Source organism: Emydura macquarii, unplaced genomic scaffold, assembly GCF_026122565.2.
Source record: "Emydura macquarii macquarii isolate MOO-44397 ecotype Brisbane River unplaced genomic scaffold, CSIRO-AGI_Emac_v2 contig_3128, whole genome shotgun sequence".
Lineage (NCBI taxonomy): Eukaryota > Metazoa > Chordata > Testudines > Chelidae > Emydura > Emydura macquarii.
The window spans coordinates 5,284,630-5,311,935 of record NW_027133265.1 but is presented as its reverse complement, the minus strand read 5'-3'; the positions used below and the strand labels follow the sequence as shown (position 1 = coordinate 5,311,935).

Below are 27,306 nucleotides of genomic sequence, written 5' to 3'. Positions count from 1 at the left end.
TTACCAATGGAAATTTAAGGCATCTTAGTAAAGCCCGATGCAATTCTGTTCAACTTTTAAGTCCTTTGCTTCCAGGGAACTTGACACCCTGAGTCTAGCTCCAGAGCTCTCTGCAGCAGGCTGCATACACTGAAATGCATTGTCCCCACTTCTTTTAAGCTCTGACAATTCATTTTATGTTGTTCTAACATCTGGTGAGTCTTTGTTTAGCAGAAAACACCATGCCTTATTCTGAATTTATGTAAAAATAATACTTTAAATGTATTACGGGATTACATCAGTATATCACAATTAAAAGTCTGCTCTGTCAGGCCTTATTAATTACTTCTTATCTAAATAGATAGCAGCTCAGTCTCACATGTATCCATTTCCGCTGCTGGTGTTTTCCCTGTATTTTCCTTTTCATTGCTTAGTAAGAACGTCATAGGTTTTGTGTTGTCAATCGCTTCTGTATTTGGCTTTTTGCACATGCGGTGCTATGGAAGCTAGGCTAATTTAAACGAACGAATATACATTATATCTGTGATGTGGAGACACTAAGACTAATGCCAAGGGCTTATTTTTAACCGAGCTGATTAAAATGTTTCATGTGGACCATTATAAAGGCTGACAACCAGCCGTAATAAAATCTGAGAAAATCAAAATAGGAATTGCCACAGCAGATCAGACCAGTGGTCTAGCTTGTTCAGTATGTTCGCAAGAAACCCCTTAGTGAACAATTATGGACTAGCCTGCCACAGGGGAAGTTTCTTCCTAACCCTATCAGTTAATATTGGTTTACATCCTGAAAAATGAGGTTTATATCTCTTATGAAATTTATGCATATATATACTGTGTAAAAATTCAGTCTAATTTACATGTGGATGTTCTCATTATCGATATAAAATGTCCAGTCCTGTTTTGAATGCTACTAAGGTCTTGGCTTAAATGATATATTGAGGCATTGAGTTCCATGGTTAATTATGTATTGTGAATGTGTCCTGTTCTTATAAGAGGATAAATAGGAATATTTGATTTAACTTCGCTATACCTTTTCATGTGGCTTCTTATTTGACTCCTCTCTAAATTAAATAACCCGTCTCCTCAATTTCCCCTCACGTGGAAGTTTTTCCAGGTCTCTAATCACTTTTGTCATCTGTCTTGGTAACCCCCTCCATTTCTGCTGCTTATATTGAATGCTTATATTGAGCCAGAGCCAATGTGGTGAAATGAGATCACATACGGTGGACACTGAGCGAAAGGATGCAGTACCTCTGAGACATGTTACTTTTACTGGATCCAGAGGACGTCTTTCAGGACCTGTCTCTCCTGACTGCACTGACCTTTTCCTTTTTCCAAGGCCGCATGAGTACTTAAGCTCATCAGTTGTGAAAACAAATCTGATGAGATATCGAAGTAGCCGCCTTCCATCTTTCTTTGAAGAATTTACAGCCTCATCCCACTGTTTACTAGTGATGTAGACAGGATAGTTGTTCAGCAACTGCTTGCTTCCCTGGAAAAGTTAAATATTTCTATTATTTATTTTACAAGGCAAATAAGTAAGGATGATGTCAGCTGCAAAGAAAAAACGTTTTTAACTAGCTGAGATGCTGACAATGAAACACCTAGGAAGTGAACAATTGTTCATACTGAGAATGGGGACTTTTAAAATTGCATTTTCATTTTCTGTAAAAAGACCCAGTGAGGTACGATGAATGCCTTTTGAGAGAGTAGCTATTTATATCTTGAACTTTTAACAGGTAGGTTAAAGTGTGATTGGGGATACATTTAAATATAATCTTTCCTTCTTAATCTATTAAAATGTGCAAAAATGTTTTTTGAAGTGTGTGATCAAACAGGTCTCTTTATGGCAGCCGACAACTACTTCAGAAATGACTTTTTACAGTCTATTTTTATAATAAATGTAACACTTTTTGTTGAACACACCTAAGACCTCACAGCACTTTTTTTACTGTGCAAAATATAAAGAAAATAAATAAACTTGAACTGTAAAAAAACTAAAAGATTCATTACTATTAATGAATGCCACATTAACTCAAATTATAGCTTTACACAAATGCCACTATGTCAACTGGAAACAAATCTTACTTTGAGCCTTCATAATTTGTGTGCTTTAAAATTCCAACACTAAATAGGTGCAGTGGGACTCATTATGGGCATTTCTGTAATCCATACAAGATTTATAAGCCAACTTTAGTAAATTGCACCTAAATAAATTTACTTTAGTTCTTGTTGCCTGTAAAATTTACAGTATAGGACAAATTAATTAACCCAAGATCTCGGTTTTAATGCACTTGTTCAAAAGTAATTAAGATATTTTAAAAAATACCAATTTCCTAGAGACTCATTCACTTTTACTACAAACATTTATTGCAACTTATAAATCTAGCACTGTTTTACTGAATTAGGCCAGGTTCATAAAAGCATTGTTACAGTATAAACACTTTCAATGGGAGTTCATTAAGAAAATGTGTTCATGAAATACTATTCTCTTTTGAATTAGTGGAAGCTGGGGCACTCTACTGAAGGAGTCAGTTGTGACCCTTCTTTCCTAATGTAACAGTACTTGTTCACAAATATTTAGCGCACAATGTGTTTTTTTAAATAATAGCATAAAATTCCCTCCCTTCTTCCCAGCATCACCCACATATTTATAAAGCCTATTGGGAAGAGGTTTGGGGTTTGTGTCTCAGATACCCATTACTTTTTATGTTTTGTAAATTTGATAAATCTGTGAAAACTGAGCAAAAGCTCAGGGGTTCTGGTGTATGGCTTATCTGCACAAATTATAGATCAGGGTGAGTGTGCAAGATAGTTGAAAACTAACCTTGGAACTTCATTCATCCTATTTCTACCTGTGATGGTCCTACCACACCTCCTCCCAGAAAGAAGCAGTAAAGACGTCCTCCAGGCTGCCTAGAGTGGCTATGGGGGAAGCAGCCAATCAGGGACCAGCAGGCTAGTATTAAAAAAAGCTGCAGGGCCAGAGTAAGTTCAGTTGTTGCCTGGAGCTCAAGGAGTGCGGATGGTAGTCCTCACTACCTAAAGGAGCTACAGGACCTCAGACAGAGCAGTTGGTACCAGGGACCAGGAGAGCAAGTAGGAGCTTCTGGCTCGCTGCTGGGACTGAGTACAAGACTTCAGCCCTATGAGGTTTATGTTTGATTTCACAGACTGTGTGTGACTCAGTCAGAGGACTGAGTCAATGAAGACCCTACCGCAATCAGAGAAAAGGAGCGCAGGCGCACACATTCGGCACGAGGGTGCTCTTGAGAGGTGGGTGCCACCCTTTGCATTATCTCGTGCTCTGTCCTCTGCAACACGTTGCAGCAGCCTGCATTAACTTATGCCATCTGCAAACTGCTCCGAGGGGCTGATGCCAAGGAGTGCTGTGGTCCAAGGACATCCTGGTCAGACCCTCTGTCCCCAAGCCTGACTCCCCCTTTGCTCTGCTACCAGTAGGGATGGGGAATGGTCTAAGAGCCCCTGTGCTGGCTCTGTGTAACCAGAGAATGATCATTACGCTGAGATGATCCTCCCTGGGCCAGTTCCATCACTATCTCGTCACACTGCACAGAAGTCTCTGATCCAGAGTTTTTAGCAGCAACTTGCTCATAACCCTTCATTTGTAAAGCTAGTTATCCTCCCTTCTAGGCTAGTGGAATTTACTTGCTAAACTATTATGTATATTAAAAAAATCCTAACAAACTGGGAAGAAAATGAACATTGGGTGTTTGTACTAGCACAATATACAAACACCAAGTAAGTATGATCTTTGACCCTGAGCAGTGTCAATTAGGACTGTGGTCTTACCATCTCTCTCAAGCTAAGCAAGATCAGACCTGGTCAGTAATTGGATGGTGTGGGACTCTTGGTCCCACTACCTTCGGTGTGGATTAAGCACTTTGCTGAATCAGGGCCTCACTGGGCAGCAAGTTACCGTAAAAAGTTAGCATGGAATGGAAAGCATTGTGCTGACAGAGGCGCAATCTTTTAAATGTAATGTAAAAAGGCCCTGATTGCATGTGGTCGTCTAAGAGCTCATGACACTACTTGAAACACTGAATTGAACTTGACCTAACTCCAGCTATCCCTACCTATATGAGGTGAAATTTCACTGTGTTGGGGTATTTTTCAAAACCTGTCTAAAGGAGCTGTAGCATTGAGGTACTCTGTTAAACAGTTGCTATATTCTAATCGAGACATAGCTATATTAATTCTTGTGTATTTAAAATACATTGGGGCAAAAGACTCTTGATAAATGTAACATGCATTTTGGTGCACCTGACAGTAGTTAAAACAAAAACCAAACACAAAAAAACAACACTTCAAGAAATATAACAAGCATATGCTGGAGGACAGAGTCAGTGTACAAATGAGTTCAAGCTTATATACGTACATGATTAAACTTCTAAATAAAAGATTAACCTCTTTCTATGTGGGTTTTTTTTTTTTAAATTCAAATCAAAATTCCTCTCCCATCATAAGTTATCTCTAATGGACAGTTACAAAACAGGCAGTTTTTACAATGGCTTCAAAACTTTGGTTAAGCCAAAAAAAAAGGGGGGGGGATATAGAAAGGAAAATGAAAGCTTGGAATTCTTACTGTGAATGATCTCAGATAAACATAGCTTTCAATAAAACCAACCCCTTGGAATAAAATGAGTGAGAAACAAAGTGAGAGAGACTCTCCGGGGCAGTTCCTCAGATGGAGTACACTGACTTCAGTGGAACTACGGCAGTTTGGACCAGCTGAGCATCCATTCCTTGCACTGTATCTTCCATGTGTATGGGAGAAAGCAAAAGTCTGAAATGCAGAAGCTCAGAATAACTACACATCTTCCTTCTGACTCAGTTGCATGAGTGATGTCAGTATACAGAGATGATTGAAAATATTTACAGGAAGAGAGAGCTGTCATCTTCGGATTGGGACATTCTAAACAGGTTTACACACCAAATGCTATCTTCCCCAGATGTGTTTTCTAGATCTGGGTTAAAGCAATGTTGGTGGGGCAATATCCGGATAAACTGCTCTAGAGCTGATACGCAAGTTATACCTATTCTTTGGATAAATGGAGGACAATCTCCAGGGCTTTCCATATAGCACCTTTCACTTCCAAAAACTTACTTTAAAAAAAAAGCCCAAACCCAGTGACAAGTATTTTCTGACAATGTCCGTCCTTTTTTTTTTTTTTTTGAATCTATCAGAAATGCTAGAGAGATTCTGGAGAATGAAGTCTGTAACATGGAATTGTTTGAGATATGAAAAGTCTTATAACCACCTTTCAATTTCAACCCTCTAAAGTCTGACCTTAACGGAGATATCTCTGCCTAAGGAAAGATCAGAGAAAAATGATTCATTACGTTACAGTATAGTGTGTATGTGGGGTAGGCAGGGAGAGAACATCGCTTGATACAGCAATTTTGGATTAAATTAATAGTGGCAATGTCCCATCATTCTCAGTATTATTTAAATCCAATAACTTGTTGCATATGGAATATGAAAGTTTAATGTTAGATTTTATATATTTTACTAGTAAATATATTCTTCCAATACCTACTGATTTATTGACCTATACATTTCTTTTTAATAAAATTTCAAACGTTAAGTATATGTAGCTTATGTTCATCATATACTACCTCTGTTGGATGGTCTGCTGGCTGTGGTATCATAAGTTGGTTGTGATGCTGAAGTACAGTCTTCAAATAATCTAAAACAGTCTGGCAGGGCACTGCATGAAACAAATTGCAATTACTGTGTATTAACTATCTAGCACAAAATAAAACAGCAAGCTTAAGTCCAGCAAGGTTTTTTGAGATCTGTTATGAATGACTAAGATTTATTTACAATGGGAAATGTCCCTCCTTTTGGTTTGTGCAGTCATTTCATTCAACAAATATATAACAGATGATGTATTTTTTATTGAGGTATCTGAGGATTCTTCTTTTTTCTGCCTACTACTTTTCAAAGGTTTTTCCATTTAAAGAATATAATGCTGCAGAGTCTGAATTAGGTCAGCAGCAATGACAATGAAAAAAATCTCTGCACCCCGTAAACAGCCCAAGCCACATAAGGGAGAAAACATTTTTTGGACTTAAATCAGACATTCAGTATTAACAGTAAACATGCTGGAATGTTTCTGAATCTGGAAACTGGTTATAGTGTACACATTTAATAATACATACACATTGTATTTTCTTTCCTACATTTTTCACAAAACCAGGCATTATGGAAATAGTCTGATCTCTCTTTCCTCCCTTCCCTCCCCCACCAAACATTCTCATTCGTTTCAACATTGGTACCACCATCCTATTCTCTTCTCCTGAGGTGATAGGTTAATTAGGTCTGATTCAATTATGGGTCTCTGTTAAACAGATTCTGCCACATCCCTGATTAACTCTGGAGTATTTTTGAGATACAATGCTTTATTCCTGAGCCTGAATCATTGTAGGAAAATTAAACTGATATTAACCCTTGTATTATTCTTGACTTTTGTAACACTAAATAAATAACATTTTGTATACACCAGTTTTGTGTTTTGGAGGGATTGTTCTTATAACAGCAGTAAAATAGCGAAAGCTACTAAGATCTTTAAGTAACAGTCCAGGGCAAGATTTTCAGAAGTTACTAATAATTTTGTATGGCTCTATTTTTGGTTGTCCAACCTGAGACACCTAAAAGAGGCCTGATTTTCAGGCTGTGTGCTCAGCACTTTCTGAAAATCAGGCCCCTTCAAGGTGTCACAAGCCAGACACACCAGAATTGAGGCACTTAGGTCACTGTTTATTCCTGAAAATCTTGGCCTCAGTTTATGATGTCTATATGGGCTCTGACCTTCTGAAGAAAGACAATCTTACTTTGTGTTGAGTTTCTTAGAGCCCCTGGAGCACTTACTCAAACTTCAATTTGTCATACTTTCCCCATATTTTCTTATAAAGTTATGTGAGATAAAAGCTAGCTTCTAGGTGGCCGCTACCATCTCAATTTCTCTAGTGACTACTATTCGCTGTTAGCACACCAGCATAGTACTTTAGAAGGAAGTATGGTGACTACAGAGCAATATTGTTGAAGTAACTGAACAAGAGAGGGTGGATGATTATTTATGAGGAAATTTCTACTTGTCCATTCTTGTTAATTACCAAGATGTTTGTAAGAAAATAGAAAAACTACAGGACACTTAGTTGACGTGCAAACAATTTTACAAAACTCCATCAACTTTTGTAACATCCTGAATGCCTCTACCGTAGTTAGGCTCCAAAGGACCGTTGAGAATATTAATTTAACAAGGGTGCTGAATGTCCTTTTCAGTCTGGCTATTGGAGTGTAGCATATTGATGAAGCTGAGAAAAAATTTTATCATCTTTAAATGCACTTTGTTCAGTTTGAGGTGATTGAGTGGAATATTCGGAAGTCTGATGGTAACTTGGGAGAATTGAGGCATTGGATATCTGGAGGGAAAATTATAATTTATTTTTTATGTTTGGGAAGGTTAATTGGGGGGAAGGGAAAATGATATAGGTTGACATTTTTAAAAAATGTGGTTGGTATGTTTTGAGGGATGAGGTTGTTTATTTCCTTACATAATTTGTTAATTCCTAACACAACCTAGTCTTCGTGGCAAGGGGAAAGGGAGGTTCAGCAACATCACTTTCTGACTGGGTTGAGGCACTGACTCTTTGGGATTGAAGATATATGTGAGCTGGGGACATTGGTGTGGGTTTGATGGGCACTGTAAGGGAAGCCGTCTCTATGGGTGATTTATGGAGCATTTGCACTCTGTCCATGGGGTTCCTACACACCTTTATTGACTGCTGTGAGGTGGGTTGTGTATTGCTGCCATAGATTGTGGATACGAAGGTTGGGTAAAGAAGAAGACTTGTTCTTTAATCCCTGTGGGATGGCTGAAACAGAAGGAAGCCTTTTTAAACAATGGCAAGGTGGATTACATTTATCTATCCTGCTGGCCTTGTTTGGGCCTCATCTTAGAAGGATAGGCTTCAGTTGATGGGGATTTACTCCTTCAGCTCATGCTGTTCCATGCAAGCTTAGTGGCTAATAAAGCCAGCATAATCCATGATGTAATACTGTATGAGACCCAACTTAATTTGAAATCCTGGCTGGACAATGTAGCAAGGCCTGGATGGTTTTTAAAAAAGTGTTCTCCAGATGGACATTTGGTTTAGCATGAGTTGAGAGGATCAGGGAGATGCTGTGTTTTGCTACTTCCATCCAACTGCCAGCAGAAGATGTGCCCCACTCCAAAAATATTTATTTTGTACCTGTTTGTCTCATAAAATTCCCAGGACAGGGTTAAATTGGGAACGGCTGTGCAGAGGCTGCCCTGCTGAGTTCCCAAACAAGATGAACAAATTATCTAGACAGATGCTGAAATCACCAAGCATCACTGTCCTGGGCAACTTTTAATATCCATGAAGATGACCACTCTCTGGCGCTCAGATACTATGGTATTGGGGTCAGTGTAAATATCTAGATAGAACTCTTCACCATTGACTGGAGATCTCATGCGACTTGTCAGTTGAGCCCATGACTCTCCCAGAAGGTGAAAGCAAGCAAGAAGAGGTCAATTATTGCTGATTGCTAGTATTTTCTAAAGGAAAAGGCAGATGCCAGATGAACTCAGATAAATAGTTGTTTGGGCCGCTACTCAAATGACTATCTCTTGCTACTGAAGGTCTTAGTAAATATTGCCCAATATTATTGAGGAGGTGGTGTTGACAAAGCCATTGTGGCATTTGGAAGTCATGGAATTCCTTAATCCTTATCTGTTAAGATTCAGGATTGGGTAGAGAACAGAGACTGCATTTATTTCTCTGTCTTATTCTCTCCTGCTAGCAAAGGACAAGGATCAGGTAGTCCTGTTGAATCTCTTAGAAGCTGTTAGGAGCATTTGATACCATTGGGTGAGTTTATGGAGAACCAGCTCAGTAGATGGACTCTCACTTGAGTTTCCATTTCTATTTATTGGAGGGCAGGAGGGGGGAAGAGAGACAGAGCGTGCATGCAGTACTGGATAATTGCACATCTGCTCTGAGGGATCTCTTCTGAGCTTATTTAGGGTTGTATTAATCCTTCTTGTTTAATATATATCTAAGGCTATGGAGGCAGCCAATGAACCTGTTTGGACTATGGTGTCATGAGTAGGCTGATAACATTCAGCTCTACATTTTTTTAAATCAAACTCAACTGATGCTGTGTTGGTAGTTTCCCATTACCTGCCAGAAATATGAAGGCAAGCTGGCTGAAGCTCATTTTTATAAATAAACATAAATCCTTCATTTTTCATAAAGGTGGAAATACTTTCGGTCCCAAATTGGATGTTAATATTGTTAAAATGGTTGGGGCATATTATCACTACTAAAACAACCATATCTCTTGCTGCTATTGTGGGATGAACAGCGTTTCGCCTTCCCGACTTCTCAGCTACCAAATGGTATTCCCAACGCCCAGGTTCCTTGATTAGTTATGCTGTTTCATAAAACAACACCCTACATGTTAACAAAGTTCTAAAAAGCACAAATAGGGCAACAGAAACACCAAAATTCAAAACTTTAGTTTTGCATCCATGGTTCAATTTTAAGTTATCTGGGTATTCTTTTATGGTATGAATTTAAGAATAAACACTCCCTTTGATGAAAGTGGAACCATTTTCTCTAAACTCTCCACAGCAAGAATTACTTTACTAGTGGCTTGGGGTTTCCAACTGTGGGTGTGAAGAATCACTTAAATCGGTCTAATTAAAAAAAAATTTCTGATCTCTGGACGTTAACGAGGTCTTAACCTAGAGATCTGACCTTCTGCAGGCTTAAGAAACTATCCACTATGAATGATGGATTAGTAGCAGGGATCCCTGCTTATTATAACCAATGGGAGATTGGCTACTATAGAAGCAACAGTTGGTTGCCATGATTTAGCATCTGCAGTAAACTTGTGGGTTGGGATGAATTCCTGTTAAAGGAGCCACTGAGAGTCTGCTAACATCTGCAATGTTGTAATTTGTAATTTTCTTGCCCATTAAGAAGATGGAAGATCAAACATCTTTATTCACTAGCTTGATTTAATGTACAAAGTCAATGATCCGGACAAAGTCCTAAAGGTGGCAAGGCAACTCTGAGAAATAAACTGTCGGGTAAATATCATACTTCTTCCTGACTATGGGCCAGAGCTAGTAAGAAAGGAGAAGAATTTTTGAAGAAACTAAATGTAAATTGAGAGAACTGGGTGATAAATATATTTTAGTATATTCAGCAAAACTCACAGCATGGAGAAGTAGACAAGCTCTGTGGAAACCGGACATGCATAAGGTGATGTTAGAACTTTGTTGTTTATTGATGAAAGTAATAAGACTTTGCAGCTACTCTAAGGAAATAGCTGAATTAATGTTTGCTTTCTTGTGTTGCACAAAATATGTTTGCTTGCTTTGCTTGCTTCGATGGTTTGATTGTGTTGTTTTCACATTTTATGAAGAGTAGTTGGCTGGTGCATTGACCACAGGATGAGGATGACTGGAATAAATCTGATCTAAAAGGACTTTGTGCATATGCACATATAAACCCATCATTGATGCCTATTGATATAGACTTGTTCAGCACTGTAATACTCATTGTAGCTAAAACATTTAATTGGCATTCCTCTTCTCATTCTCCTCTGTCATTCAGCTTCAAATGATATATGGCATATTGTCATTTTATGCCTCACATCAGATGGTACCACCTATCTTTAAATACTGCAGATAAAATATCTACAGTACCTTCATTAGGTCTTATTCCCAAAAGAGATCAAGAGATTTCTCCATTCCATCTTTGGATTTGAATGTATTTTGCAAGTGTCTGGTGTCCTTGTTTGCTGCACCTTGAGAGATTCTTCATGTTAAGACATTTTAAGTTCATTTTAGGGTATGACTGAATTGGTACGTGACTGTCAAAAAGATGTAATGAACAATGTTTATAAAACCCCTGTTTAGAAATATATGGTAGTACAGATTTTTTATCATATAAACTGAGTTGTTTCTCACCTTGATATATTTGGACAAAGACTCTGAGTAACATGGATTGTATTCTTTTTGTCCATAAACTATTTCAGAAACATCTTGCACTCACAAAATAATGTAGATCTTGAAGCTGAGATTCAGAGGGGTCTGGGGTCATCAGGGAAGGACCCGGGAAGCGGAAAGATGGCTGGGGCGGCATGTGTCAGTTTGTGAAGCAAAGTGATGGGGAGCAGCGAGGTGAGGAAGAGGTGATGAGAGGAGCCGGAGGTTAGAGTAGTATAAAGATACAGCTGTATGTCTGCCAGGAATTTGTGGTTTTCATGTTTGTTTTAAAAATCTCCTATCTCTGACAATTTGGGATTTTTTCAATTAGATAGATGAATGAATAAGAAAACAGTACACATTTTACTGAGAACAGCACGTAGAAAGTTAATACAGAGCAGAGGAATCAACATCAACAGGAGAGGAGCATAGAAGATCACATTAGTTGACCTATAGTGGCAGTCAAAAGCTTTACACTACCAGAGACACCAAAATTGGTGGTAATGCATCCCCTAAACTTGGAATGTCCATGTCTTAGTGTTGCTTTCTAGGTGATGCCTGTATCTGAAAACCCCTTCTTGCTTTTATAGTTGTCACTTTTCTCCTCTCTTCTTCCTACTGACTGGTTGTCACCTCCCCTCATCCTTTACATCTCAGTTTAGATTGTAAGCTCTTCAGGACAGGGACCTTCTCTATAAATCCCTTTACACATTTATATTGCTAAGGAATAATAATGAATCTTGAGGTAGAGAGGGGCAGTAGCTACTATAAGTAGCTAGAAGGTAGGAGTGGCCCCACAAAAACTAAATTTGAGGTACAATTCTCTAAAGGGACTTTATTCTACAAAGGCTGGTCCATAACTTTTTACAAATTTTGTTCTGATTTCTATGGCTTGCAACAAAAACTCTCCCACAGCAACTTTCCATAGAATTTACCATGCAAACAACCTGAAGCATGGAAAACATAAGGTTAATAAGGCCCAGAGCAGCAGAAGGCACTGTAGCACATATAGGAATAGGAGTTTATGAAGTAAGAATTTGTGTATTTGGAATAGATTGTTTTGGAAAACTAAACCAGCACCATGATGTTGCAGAGCAAAGCTGAGAGAGCAGCTATACCATGCAAATTCAAAGGATATTCTGGCACACTATTCCTTGCAAAACACTCCTTGATTTAATTCAGTCTTTCAGCTCACACTTTGAAGCTGAAAAGCAGATCAGGAGTGGAGGGATCAGATTAAAACGCCCAACGCATCAAGGGAAACTGAGACAATGGTTCAAAATGAACATCAAGGCTTTATAAAAACCAGCAATGAAAAACTTATTTTTCATATCTTCTGTGGCTGCCCAGTCTACCCAGCTCACCCTCTGACTACCGCACATATCATCTTCTCTTATTAGCTCCCCACCTTTTTTAATTTCTTCGTCCACTTCCCAGAGAAGAAATAACTGGAGTATTTTCTGTGGTTGGGCAAAGGAGATGGCTATCACTATGTTGCCTCCTGAAAATTCTCTTCCCATACATTGCCTAATATTACTCTTTCACACATGTATGTGCATGGGTGCACACTGAATGGTTTGCCCAAGGTCATGCAGCAAGACAAAGCCAGGAAGAGATCCCAGATCTCTGCTTTAACCACTTAGCAATGCTGCCTCTGTTTTGGGCACAGTGAGAATGGAAATAGTACGTAGATTATTATTAAAGCTGTGAGACACTCACATCTGTGAAGCTCTTGGTAAGAACTGAATCTGGGGTACTTATATATTGTGCCCCGGTTCCTGGTCATACATAGATTCCAAGGCCAGAAGGGACCACTGTGATCATCTAGCCTTACTTCCTGCATAACACAGGCTATAGGACTTCCCTGAATTAATTTCTGACTCAGGTCCAGTAGCTGGAATTGGACTAGAGCACATCTTTTAGATAAAACGTCCAATCTTACTCTAAAACTTGCCATTCATGGAGAATCCACCACAATTCTTGGTACCTTGTTCCTATGGTTAATTACTCTCTCTGTTGTGTCTTATTTCCAGTCTGAATTTGCCTAGCTTCAACTTCCACCCAGCGGATCGTGTTATGCCTTTGCTAGATTGAAGAATCCATTATCAAATATTTGTTCCCAGTGCAGGTACTTGGTGCTTCACTAATAAGTTGTCCATTTTGCCATTGTAACTGTCTCAGTTTTGGTAATATATATATTACATGAGTACTCCTTACTTACAGGTACTACCTTGACCCAACTCTGTATGCCCTCAACTCCTTGGTGAATAAATAGCATGTTTCATAGCATCCTTTCTTTTTGGATGGTGGTCTACCTAAGATGGACTCTCTCCTAGGCACACTACAAGCTGAAAGGATGCCACTAGACTGAGGGCCCCTAAAACAGTAGTGTAGGACTTTCTGCCGCCAGCCACTCTTCTCCAAGCCTTAAAGTCTTATTTTTCCATCTGTATCTAAATGGTCCAGGAATAGTTTTTCCTCAGTAAAAATTCTACCAAAGTAACAACTTCATTGCTTTTGTATATCCCCAGAAAACATTTTTTTCTGTTTGTTTTTTTTTGTCATCCGTGCAAATGGTGTTTTGCATAGCTCTAATAAGAAATGTACTGCCACGTTTATTTTTAGAATGCAAACTCTCCTTGTTTTTACATGGCGGTTTGCATACCAAAAAGTAGAAAATGCTCATTATCTGAAAGAAAGGGGGAGAATTGTTCTGAGACAGGGTATAGAAGAGGAGAAGGAACAGACCGTTGCATTTATCTTGCATTTATAATGTTGCCATCGGGAATTTCTTTGGCTCCCACAAAACTCTGCAAAGTCTTGATCAGCAGAAGTGTTTTGGATGGTGAATCAGAGTTGTCTGCTCAGATGCAGAGGAGAGTGTCTCATGCTGTGATTTTGCTAACAAGTCTGTAGATAAGATCACACTGATTCAAACTAGTCAACTTCTGTGCTGGCAGAACCACACTGGAGTGAAGCTAGAGAGTTGGACAACAAATAGACATCCTCTCTATTTGATTTTTAAGCACACTCACTCCTTGGAAATAATTGAGGAGCTTTGGGATACAATATGGACCCATGTCCTCCTTGGTAGCAGAGCAACTGTGACAGTGCCTGGAGTCCTTAGATTTCCCTGACTCTTGTCATTTTGATTTTAGGCCTATGTATGTTATGCAGACAGTGTTGGTTTCATTTGTTGATCTGCTGATTAAATGCTAATGATATATCCATGCAAATTTATTCTAGATTTTTCGGTAGCCTTTGATATATCATTGATAAGGTATTTCTTATATGCCTACCATCCCTGGTAGGGCTATAAAGAATTACATTTGAGTGACTCTACTTACTTCTTAAAATAATAAGAGCAAACAGATGACTCAGGTAACTGTAGGCAAGTTAGCCTGACATCAATCCAGGACAAAATAATGGAAAATGAAATGGAATGTAATCGATTAAGAACTAAGGATAGGAATATAATTAAAGCTAGTCAACATGATCCTTTGATCACTTTTTGTTCAGATTTGTAACTTGGGATCTTTTTGACTCTTCATCTGGATGTTCAACAACAGCTGGGGCCAAAGGTATTTTTTTCCGTTTGTGCTTGGCTAACGGGTTCTGATTATTTTCTCTCAAGTGCAACCCTCTACACTTATCCGGGCCATTGTCACATCTATGGTGGATTACTGTAATATGCTCTATATGGGGCCTACACCATATTTCAAAAGCATCAGCAAAATTTTCAAAACCTTCAGGAAATGCAAAAAGGAGTATGTTACATGTGTCCTTTAGTCTTCACTAGCTTCCACTTTGTTTCTGGTATACTCAAGGTGTTGGTTTTTACCTATATTTAAGGTCTAAAGGGTTTGGATTCAAGATACTTTAGAAATCTCCTTTGTTCTGATGAGAGATCACAGTTCAAACATCTCATCTGATCTCAAGTGCTTATAGCCCCCAGATTTAAAGAAGGGTGGAGAGGGTTTTCAGTGAGAGATTTTCTACTGTGGAACATATATTGCCTCTTTCTTCCTGCTTTGGTCTGACAGAGTTCAAGGTCTGACACTCTAACAGAGCTCTGACACTTTTCCCACGCTCTTCCTGGAGATGGTTGGGAAGAGTTTGTAGGAATGGTTTTGCGTGTGAGTGGATTTTTAGGAGGCTAAAATCCAATTTAAATTTTGTATCCACTTTGTTAAAAAAGATGGACATGTGTGAGCTTTTAAGAAAAGAGGAAATAAATACGTTTACAGATTATATCACCATTTCAACAACAGCAGAGGCAAGCAATATGAAAGCATGTATTTTAAAGTACCATGACAACGTACTTACAATGACTTGAATGCCCCCAAACCAAGCAAATTCAGAGTTACAGCTACATCCTATCCTGAACTCACAATTGTGTCTAGGTCTTGCAGTTCATATGGACATTTATCAGTGGATAATATAGTATATAATGCAACATTAAGTGTAATATCTGGCACAATTGTATGAGTTACAGTTGGAGTCTTAACATTGAGTTCCTCTGTTTTGGCAAAACCTAACAAACCCCCCCACTATATACTTTTAAAACTAGTTTTAATACTATACTCTAGATACAGTCTATTGCATAAAGTAAGTTTGATGTTAAAATAAATAAAATATAAGATAACCTGGGAATGTTTACCTGGAATGCTCTCCAGTTTTCTCCGAAGTTCCTCATTTTCTTGCTGTAGTGAAATTACCTCCTGCTCTAGCTCTTGACATCGGGGACAATATCCTTCCTCCTCCTCCTCCTCCTCCTCTGGAAGTGTAGATGAGGATGGGTGACCGTGGGATTCAGAGGTTGCTGGGGATGTCCATCCACCTACAGTGTGTACTGGAGAAGTTGAAAGTGGATCCACATCTGCCAAATGGCCAAAATCATTTACTGATGAGGTGTTCTGAGATGCAAAGCTCCCAGAAAGCAAATAGTTTTGAAGGGAATCAGTAAAAACCCTCAGAAAGGCTGAGGTTTGTTGTTTCTTTTGCATATACTGCATCTCTATGTCTAAATTGTCTGATGTCTGACTATGAACCATTTTCCCCAGCTGACACTGCTCTTGTCTTTCGCTATAACTTGTGCTTTCCTGCTTTACACAAGAAATCATGGACTGAGAGTGATTGTTGTCCAGTAGTTTTCCGCCACAATTTAAAAGACTAAGAACCCGGCTGCATTGTTGGGCAAAGGCATCCAGAATCATACGACTCTCTGAAACAGAAGAAAAGATGAATCACAGCAACCTAAAGCAAAAGGATGTGTCAGTACTAGCAAGTCTAATACACACACAACTAGTCTAATGATTTAGAGAAGCTTACAGTATATTTTTGAACATATTAAAATTATGTTTTCCACTCTAATACTTTGGTAACATTGAGATTTAAAACAATCCTTACTTTGCTTCTATTTTGAGAGTATCCCTGTGACCTTGCTGTTAATCAGGAGTGAGTGCATTAGGATGATAGTCACTGCTTAGTGCAGTACTCTTTCCGAGGGATTAAGTCAAAAAAATGGGGAAGAAAACACAAATGTGATACAATTTGTTACAGGAGTAGGTCAAATAAATATTTATCTAATAGCAAAACATAAGCTGTTAGATATAGCTACTTGTTTCCAAGGTTTCATGCTATATTTTTGTGCCCCATGCTCCCCTCTTCCCCACCAAAGCTTCCAAGCATGAGTTTTTCTTTGCTGTGCTTGGTCTAGTGCTTAGACCTTGCATCTCCTCCTTCCACTGTGGACTCTGAATATGTCCAGAATCCACTGACTCAAGAGTGAGCAAGTGAATCTAGGGGAAGATATGTTAGCCTCCCTTATATACTGCTATGTGGTTTAATACCTTTAAAGGGGCCTGATTTTCAGAAAGTGATGAACACAGCAGACCCCTTGAAAATCAAGCCCCTTTAAGGTGTTTCAAGCTAGGCACACAAAATCCTTAATTGCTTTTGAAAATCTTGGCCATACTTTTTTTGAAGAAGGTGACAGGACCTGACACCACACAGTTGGCATGAAAAAACAGTAGACTTCCCCTCATGCTTTCACAAGTTGGTGCTTCTCTTGGATCCATAAAGCTGTGTCTATTGGTAGAAAAATCTACTTGCTCCTCGTGAGGTTAATACAGCTTTCCCTGAAAAGCATTTGAAACAACATGGGTTGATATTCTCTCCACCATTCTGGTCCCTTTACTGGAAGAAAAGGGCCAGACCACTATAAAGGGTGTCTAAAATTCCTGGATCCAGCTGGGGGAGAAATCCATCAGCAGAGGAACTTAGAATGACAGCACAACAAACAAACTCCTGTATAGGGCATGTGTCAGAGGCAGAGCTAGACTAAAACATCTAGTAGCTTTCTCCTACTATCCTTGTTTAAAAATGTAGTAAGAACTCCCACCCCCAGCATTATGAACCAACATTATGAAAGTGCTGATACTTCAGAAGAGAGCAAGTATTCCTGTATGTAATGGAAGGTGCCATGCATTTAGCTCTGTGCTCCAGTAGCAACACTATACTGAAGTATGGAGGTATTGTATAATCTCACATTCCGTGTTATTTATTATTTACTCTCTCTACTACAACCTTATTTATGTAAGTACGGCTGTCTTTAACCCTTATACTTATGAACTAGAAACAATATGGCACAGTTCACCAAATACAATGTAAACATAAACATCTATATACATTCCAGAGATGGAGACCTAGTGATATTGGAGCTTTCTAACTGTAACATTCTGATTGACATAAAATCAAACAAATTTAAGCACAAAGTCTCAAGATATGGTATCTTTCCCTCATTTCTTCATTTTCTACATTTCCCTTAAAAAAAAAAATCAAAAGGATAATATTGATTGGAATTTTGCAATCCTAATACACAGCAGTTTTTCATTCATTTTAATCCTATAATCCGATTCCAGACCTGAAGTTGTATTTACTGTTTGCATTTTAATCACCATGGTCCCAATTGACAAAACAGTTACTCGTTCTTAACGAATCCTTGTTGCAAGGGGACAAAATATGAATGAAACAGCTGAAAGAGGATTAAACACTGTACAAATATTGTTTTTTCCCTAAAAGACAGAAAAAATATATATTTTGACATTTCAAATGCAAATGTTGTGGAATATCATACTGCACATTAAAAGACCAAATCATTAGTATACTCAAAACTAATTCAAATATTTTATCAGATTAGAGTGCATTAGCCATACTCAATATGACAATGGCTCAAAATGTAAAGGAAATGATGTATGGAAATAAGAGTATTGGCTTAATCTTGAATTTTTAGTATCAGATCTAGTACAATTTACTAACAGCAAATATTGAAAAATATTTAAAATTTTCATCCACTCAATGATATTATAAAAATGAAAGCATTAACAGAAGAGAGACTTAAAATACTAGAACGAAAATTATTGTTATTACTTATGATGAAAAACAAAGTCCACCCAGTTAGCACATATTGTAGCAATCAGTATTTTAGCTTTTGCAGACTGCAGTTAGAAAAGAAAATACTGTAATGTTTATCATCACTTAGAAATGGGGAAAAGTTTTGTTTTTATATGAACACTATTGAATAATCACTGATCCATGATTCTTAATCAATTTAATGTGAAATATATACGTACTTCCCAAGAAAAGCGTTCTGCTGAAATGACTGATTAGAATTAAAATTGCATAAATTAGTAGTTTATAAAGGTGTTATTCTAGTATTACTTAATCTCCACTGTAAGGTTCGCTAACCATGTAATTCTATTTGGATTCCACAAGTCTTTACTCTTGCAAAGTTCCCTTTGACTTCAATGGGAGTTTTGCCAGATCAGGCCCATAAAATACTAATAGATTACCATCAGACTGTTAAAAGAATGATTGTTCCTCACTGAACTATTTCATTTACGAGTGTAGGCTAATAGTGGATAATGCTATGTCCTGTCTGCTACAATTCCCAGGTGTGCCTCATCTTGTTTTCACTGGACCCAAACTAAGTGGTTTCTCAACTTTCCCAGGGCCTGACCAATATAGGAGCTTCCATAAAAATGTGGTGTCTGAAACTCAATCACGACCAGACAGTAGTTATGCTTATCTGTCACAGGAACTATTCTGGACGAAATGGTGGGTGTAATATCTGCTTCCTCGACACCAGAAGTTCTCAAACTTCACTGGCTCATATACCACCTTAAAAAACTGTTGTGAAATGAGTTGATGGAGTATCACTCATCACATACTACTAGGGATAATATACCACAATTTGGGAACCCCTGGGGTTTTTCTTCAGTGTACAGGCTGGATGCTCTTAGAGCCAAAATACTGGACTGGGATTGAGCAGATCTCAGTTTAGTTCCCAGCTCTGCCACAGACCTCCTTGGGCAAGTGGCTTAGAATAAGATTTTCAAATCCATTTAGGATTTGGATGCCCAATTCCCATTCAGTTCCCATTAATTTTTAATGGGAATTGGGTGCCCAAATCTCTTTTGTGATTTTGCAATTCCTAGCCTTAGTGTGTCTGTTTTCAGTTTTCTCATATTCAAAATGGGGATAATGATAAATACTTTTCTTTATTGGATACTTAGATGGTAAGATCCCTGCTAAAGGGATGGTCTCTTGCAATGTGTTGGTAAAGTGCCTCATACAATAAGAATGTAACGGAGATTGGGGTTTCTAATAAATACTAAGCTATTAGATTCTCAGGGAGCAGCAGTGTGACTTTTTCTACCTATATCTGGCTAGGAGTTCATTGTCTTATCATATAGGGACCTTGCCACAGTTATTGATGTCTGTGACTGATCCAGGGCCTTTGTTACCTCCCAACTGGATTTGTACAAAATGCCCTACAAAGTATCTTTAAAAAACACAGCTAGTAAAGAGTGCAGCAATTTGATTTCATAATGATGGTCCATGTGTAGAATACAGAACACCTATTAATCTGTTTTTAGGTCAGTGTTTCTCAAATATGGCCACCAGCAGATTTTTTTTTGCAGCTGTAACAGCGTGGGTGGAGATTTGGGGGGGGAGAAGGGGGAGGCCGGTGTGCACAGTGCCAGAAGTGGCTTGTCAGTGGAGATGGCTGTGGTGATTGGTTGCTGGGGCATTCCCTTGGGCAGCTACCCCATTCTGGCCTAGCAGAGGCATGGGGAGCCTGGGACTCCATAGGTGGCTGGTGAATTCCTAACCCACCTTCCCCAGGTCAGGCTCTCATTGAAGGTCTATGGGAGGCAGGGAGAGAGAGATGGGTTTGTCAGAGCGGCCACCAGCAAGAGGCACTGTGAGGCCACCAAAAATTAGTTGTGAGAACCCCTGTTAGGTGAAGTTCAAAGTGATGATTTTAATCTATATATCCATACATAGCTTGGGTTCTGATCACCTTATAAACCTCCTCTCTACAGTTGCATCATCCTGGCTTTTGACTAACTGTGATGTTCTAGTTGTTAATCCCAAATTTTGAACACTAGGTTGCCGGTAGTACAGTATTCTCAATGACAGCCCTTGGCTCTACAATTCACTTCCTCTATTGGTCCAACAAAGCCCTTTTACTGAATTTCAGGGCACACTGTAAAGTCTCTCTATTCATTCAGGCCTTTCCTGAGTAAGTGGGATGGCTATTAAGAGAGTCTTGTTAGAGCAAATGTGCCCAAGGATTGTTAAAACGCATTTTTCCAGGTCAGAAGAAAATAATCTTCATAGATTATAATACAAAATTAATACTTTAAATGGGGAAACCGAGGCATTTTCCAGTGCTTTGAGTTCATTCGTGTGTCTTAATCCTGTTCTCACAGGATATGTCTACATTTGAGCTGTACAGTGTGATTCCCAGCTCATTTAGACACCTGCAGAAGCTCTGCTTGAACTGATGCGCTAAAAATAGCTGTGTAGCCAGGGTAGCATGGGCATTGGCTCAAGCTTGAGTATTTACCCACTTGGACCGCCGGCTTGGGTGGCTAGCCTGAGCTGCTGCCTGCGTTACTGTAACTACATGGCTATATTTAAGTCACTTGCGCAAGCAGAGCTAGCACATGTATATTTACGTGAACTGGGACTCTTAGCACCCAGATCAAATGCAGTCATACCCATAGTAGGAGGAGCAGTGATCACTAGTCAGTAATTAAGACAGAATGAGTGTTTTCAATATAACCCCCTACTTCTGGTATTTCATAACTCTGTGAAACTTTCACTTTGCAAGATTTTCCTGGTGTTTCCCCGATAAGTAATTTTTTGTAAAGTTTCAGCAAAACCACTTCGACTATTTCTGAGAAAAATACATGTGCATCATGAACCAATTAATAAAAACTCTTTTTGAACGAGCTGAAAGAGTTGGGGGAAAGAAAGTTGATATATGGTGTGGAAATACTCCTAGTTAAGGGGAAGTGCCTTTGAGAGTTCCAGTACTATTGGCTTGAATTTGACAGAGGTGTGACTAGGATTGGATAAAGGCAATCCAGGGCCCTAGATATACCACAACACAGTCCGCCCCATTCATTGGGGAGGAAGGGATCCTCTACTTCCCAAGAGAGGCAGGAATGCAGCAAGGTCCTCTTCTCTTCCTCTGGGAGCAACAGCAGGGCTTTCCTTCCCCTTGGGGCCAGAGGTGAGAGAGGAGCTCCTCTCCCCTTGGAAGTTGAAGAGGGCCTCCCCTATATTCATCCAGCACCCAGAGTGTATCTACTTCGTGTGTGAGGCAGGTCCACTGAACTCTTCTCCTGATGTACAGGTCAAGTCCACCAGGAAAAAGGAGTGTATTTACATGTCAGCTACCTCATTGTAAAAACACACTTTTTTTTTTTTTTATTTTAGCCACAGATACACACAATCCTCTGCTGGGATGGTGTTGGCAGTTCCCACCCTAAGCAGTAGGTCTTGGAGTTAATACTACATAGAGATGTGTGGACTAGCTTGCACCTCTGAACTATTGTTTCAGGCTGTCTGCAAACTCAGGCAGACATCACTGCATTGGCTATATTCCATACACATTTTCAAGATTTTCTTCACAGCCATAAGAACTAGATTTTTTTTTTTAATTAAAATTGAAATTCTGATGTAATCCTATCACATCAGGAGGCAGGGACCTAGGCATGGGCCTTAATCTGGCCCTGCTTGTGACCCACTCCCCCTTTGCACAGGGTTTTTTTGTTTGTTCATAAAGTGCACAGCTATGGAGGCTGTGTTGTGCATGCCTGTCTGGCTAGCTGAGCTGTATGAAAGGTATGGTGTGAATGTGCACAGGATGAAGTAAGATCTCAATAGTGCTTAACCCTGCAAACAAAGTTCTTAATGTGTGCAGTTGTGGAACGGAAGTCAGTGGCAAACTTAGGAGCAGGCCCTCACTAATTGCATGACTTAGTAATATAGGAGAAAGTCTGAACTTCTCCTTCTCAAAGCATAGGACTTCTGCACAGAAGGTTTTGTTGTAAATAAGGCTTTGTACATTTATTTACCACATAGTTATACAGATCTTCTAAAAGAGTATTCCACTTCTGTAAAGAAATCATAGGTATCATTTGTATTAGAGTTATTTGGTTGAGTTCCATAAGACAGTGAAATAATACTGTTAAATTATTTAAAATCAATAGTTTTGTGGGGGGAAGTATGATTTACTGGCATGGATTATGGAATTTGTCCATCAAAGTAGTTAATTCTCAGATTAATTATATATCGAATACTAAACTTGTTTGGTAATATGCTAAAATTATTTGTAGAGATTTGATGGAAGTAGCAATGTGTTAGATAAACTGGAGAGAAAAAATGTGCATTAAAACATAGCCATATAGTCTATTAACTAGCCTATCATGCTGTTTAGTAAAGAAATTATCACATTTGTTAAAGGCAAACATCAACATACCAAAACAGGATCCAGTTTTTCTAAATAAATAAATCAATGTGTCAAAAATTAACAGATGAGTTAATATACCCCATGTTATCCAAACCAGATGGTGCTTCCTAATATTCATCCTGTTCAGTCAAACCCTGAATATTTTCTGGACCATCAGTATATAAAATAGGATGCTGCTATTTGTGATGGCAAACAAAAGCAATCATGCCTGCCAAGCACATACTATAACAGGCAGCATTTCAGCTCTGCTAGACAGAAAGTAATTAGAATGCTTTTAATGTCCAAAAGAATGATGCTGATAGGCTGCCACAGATGTGTAGATTTATGAATATTTATATGGTGGTTTATAGCTGACACTTTTATCAGTTGAAGAAGATAAAATATCTGCCTGACTCAAAAGCTTGACAGTCAGGTTAATAAAATCTCATTAAAGAGAATGACCTATGCAATTATATAGGATTTATTGTAATTCATTTTTTATTGTACTCTGCTTAAAGATGCAATTTCCCATTTCCTGATGCCAAATTTAGGTTGCATATCAAGATCTACATGGGTTTTAACTCCAAGCCATCACTAGAAGAAAGATATGCATTTAACATCTTGGTATGTTACACCTTTAGAGAGAAATTATTTTGATCTTCTGTTCCTCTCTACATTTTGTGAAGATATTGAAGGAAGCAAGAAATCCATTCTTCTTCCTCCTTAAGAATAAGAAAATCTGTCCATTAACATCTGTTTTCTATGACTAAAAGCCCAAGACCATTCTCCTTCTGTGACTTGCAAATTTCACTGACTCAGGTCATTGATATCCTGGGCACCTGGAGGATTTCTGCCTTCTCTGTACATTATAATAATGTGCAGAAGTAGAAATGAGGTGTGCACTTTCCTGAGATGTCAAGCTTAGCTTTTGAGGAAAGCCCTAACGGAAAAGGCAGCAACAGTCTTTGATGTAGCCATTTCTGAGAGTTTTTCCTTCCAAAAATTAATCCCTTTGAAGGGCCAAAGGTTTGCTTCGATGTCTGAAGTCAACAAGGGGCGAGGGGGAACCGCCCCTGCTTCCTAGCAGAGAGCGAGGACTCTGTCTCCTCTCTGGCCAGGGTTCATATGTGCTACGTACTACGATTCATTCATCAAGGGGTGTAGGTGGGTGGGGGGTGAGAGAGAGAGAGAGAGAGAGCGAGGAACTTTAGCTGTTAAGCGTGAGATAATTATACCTGTAAATCACCGAGGGAGGAGAGAGCCCCTCGCTCCGCGTCCTCCCAGGGCTGGTAGCACGTTCCCGCTGCCTGCTGGGGAGCAGCAGAGCAGCCCTGGGAAGGCGGGGGGGGGGGGGGCAGATGAGCGGCTCTCTCAAAGGGGAGCAGCATCCCCAAGTGTTGGGGGGGGGGTAAAGCCGCCTTTTGCGGGGTCTTCCCCCCACCCCCTTTTTCGGTGCGGTTCCCCACTTGGAAGGGGGCGTCTCCCCCCCACGCGGCAGTGACTGTCTCGCAACCCCCGGTGGGGGAGTCCCCCCACTTCTGCCGCCCCCCCCCCAGCTCAGGCACTCGGCCGGCGCTTGGCAGCCCCCCCCCCCCTCGCTCGGAAAGTGCGGCACGAAGTTGCCGCGAAGAGTTGGTACCTGCGCTCAGCTCCAGGCTGCTGCTGATGCCGCCCTCCGCCCCCGGCTGGCCGTGGCTGTACCGGGCCGAGGAGGACGAGGCTGCCTGGGGCCCCAGCGGCGGGGCGGGCGTCCGGGGGTGGCCCTGCGAGGCGCCGGCCCGGGCGGGCCCGTTGGGGTAGGAGCCGGGCGGCGGGTAGTGGTGCGGCTCGCTGCTGCTGGAGGCGGCGGGCGGCGGCGGCGGGAAGGGCTGCCCCGCCGGCCGGAGCGGGGGGAGCTCCACCATGGTGGGTCTCTCGTAGCGCTTGGGCAGGGCTGGCCTCTTGCCGGGAAAGGTCTTGAGGACGCTGTAGGGGCTCCTCTGCCGGTAGAGCCGGGGGACGCTGGGCCCCTCCTCCGCCGCCTGCATCTCCTCCTCCATCATCATCAGCATCCCGCCGCGGCGGCGGCTCCCCGGCGCCCTTCCCGCCGGGGCTGCGTCTGCCGCCGCCTGTCTCAGTGGCACGGCCGAGCCCGGTGAGCCGGGGTGCCGGGGTGATTGACAGGCGGCCGCGCCAATGCCTGGAGGGAGACGGGAGGCAAAGAGCAAGTGTTTAGGGTAATCGCCGCTAATGCTAATGGGGCAGCGGGGCGGGACTTGGCGCGGCCGCGGAGCCGGCGGCCGCCCCTGCCCCTGCCCCTGCCCCTGCCCCTACCCGGCCAGGGGGCGGGCTGCGCCCGGGCAGGTGAGGCGGGCGGGCGGGCAAGGGCCGCGCTCGGGAGGCGCCTCCGCCGAACCAGCCGCTTCCCAGGCACAGCCCTGCTCGGGGCGGGCCGCCTGCAGCGCCTCTCGCTGTGCGGCGAGCAGGAAGGAGAAGCGCCCTGGGTAGCACCCCCCGGAGGGGAGGCGGGGGTCACCGATTCCGGTGTGCCGCGGGCAGGATGCTGCCGCTCGCCCCGGCTCCCCTGCCGTGTAAACGGAACTTTAAGACAATCGGAGGGGAGGGGGGGCCGCCAGTTTGGCAAAGCTCAGCTGCGATCGTGGCTGCTGCCCGGCTCCACTTCCCCGGCCGAGCTCCGCTCCCTTCCCCTCTGTCGGTGCTGCTGGCGGCGCGCTCAGCTTTGAGCGCACAGGCACCTTGCAGGCTACCTCAGTGTCTAATTGCCATTCAGCCCCATCCCCGGGTGTCTCCCTCCCTCGCGCCGGCTGCGATCGCGGGCGAGTCCTGTGTTCCCGTGTGTTAGAGATGGAAACAAATATCGCCATAAATAAAAGTATTGGGGAGTTCAGGGGCTGTCAGAGCTGATTAGGGCACAGAGGACATATTTTTCTCATTATGCAAAAGCATTTCATGGCGAAATAAAAGCGGTTTCACTGTAACTCAGGCATGTCAGATTTCTAGGAATCCGAGAGATTAATTACATTCAACATTATTGGCAACATCTCTCTGTCTCTGCTTTTTGCAAACTGCTCCAAGGAGCCAGACACGTGGGTCTCCTCTCAGCCCCAAACCGTTAGAGGGACAGTTGAGAAAGAATGAAATGCTGGTGAGAGACAGGAAGAGAATGAGATGCCATCGATAGACGTTTCTGAGAAATGGTGGGGATCTGGCTGAGAGGAGAGACAGCTGAAATTGAATGATATGTTGGAGCAAAACGAACGATAACAAACCGCTCATTCTTTCAGGCGAGGCAATTTCATCTTTTGCATTCACATTTCCCTTCTGCCCACTCCTTTTCCGCTTCCGATGCTATAATTTATTAGGATTACAAAACACCCCTTGGGTCGAGAGAGTAAAATTACAAAACACCTTACTTAGATGTAAGGGAGGGAGCCAGTGCCCTGTCATCACCTGGAGTTTGCGGCTGTTTATTGTGGTCATCAATCTCCCATTTCAGCCTTATTTATTTATTGAAATCGTACTCAGTGAAATGACAAGTGATCCACCTTACCGAAGTCATTAAAACCTAAAATCTTCAGCCAATCTCACCTCTAAAAGTAAAGTAAACTTCTTAAAACTGGACTTTTTGTAGAGATGATGAGGTTTTTGACTCCATTTTTCAGCAGCCAGAAGCTTCTAAATAAGGCCTTACAGCTGTTTTATAGCATCAAAGTCGGTTATATTTTGTTGTTTTCTGATTGGCTCTTTGTGTTTTTTGAGGAAATGTAGTTTTAAAGTTTTCTGTTTCTAATCCACTTTAGTGTAATAGAAATAAAGCAACAGGAATAAAGTTTTGTAAGGATACTGATCTTCCACTTAGAAATGTAAAGTTTTGATATCAAACTTCACCATTTCAGTGCTGAAGCGATGTTGAAAGAGGATCATGATCATTTGATAGGAAATTTATAACCTGCATGGTTCGTGTCCTCTCCTTTGCCTTGTCCCTTCTGACAGGCCTAAAATGCACTTATGATGTACACACAAATGTTGAAAGCTGACAATCTAGTACATTTGGACCCTGATCCAACTGGTTGGAGTTAATGGGCCTTCTATTGACTTTAATGGGAGATGGCTCCTCCAGCCTTTGATCTTCAAGAAGGATGTTGATACCTTGGACAGGGTTCAGAGGAGAGCCATGAGAATGGTTAAAAGATTAGAAAACATGCTTTATAGTGAGAGACTTAGAGCACTCAATCAATTCAGTTTAACAAAGACAAGTTTAAGGGGTAACTTGATTATAGTCTATAAGTATCTACATGGGGAACAAATATTTGATAATGAGCTCTTCAATCTAGCAGAGAAAGGTATAACAGTCCAATGGCTGAAAGTTGAAGCTAGACAAATGCAGCGTGGAAATGAGGTGTAACTTTTTAACAGTGAGGGTCATGGGTGGTAGATATAAGAGGC

The 27,306-nt window shown here is 40.9% G+C and overlaps 1 protein-coding gene across 1 annotated transcript; it reads right to left on the bottom strand.

The window, feature by feature from the left end:
* On the bottom strand, positions 1 to 25,038 carry BEND4 (BEN domain containing 4). Its single transcript, XM_067531133.1, has 4 exons — positions 24,500 to 25,038; positions 15,712 to 16,275; positions 5,641 to 5,732; positions 1 to 1,492 (listed from the first exon to the last, which is right to left on the bottom strand). The coding sequence occupies exons 1-4, from the start codon at positions 24,909 to 24,911 to the stop codon at positions 1,067 to 1,069; spliced, it is 1,494 nt and encodes a 497-aa protein (XP_067387234.1). The 5' UTR covers positions 24,912 to 25,038; the 3' UTR covers positions 1 to 1,066.
* Positions 25,039 to 27,306: the final 2,268 nt, after the last annotated feature.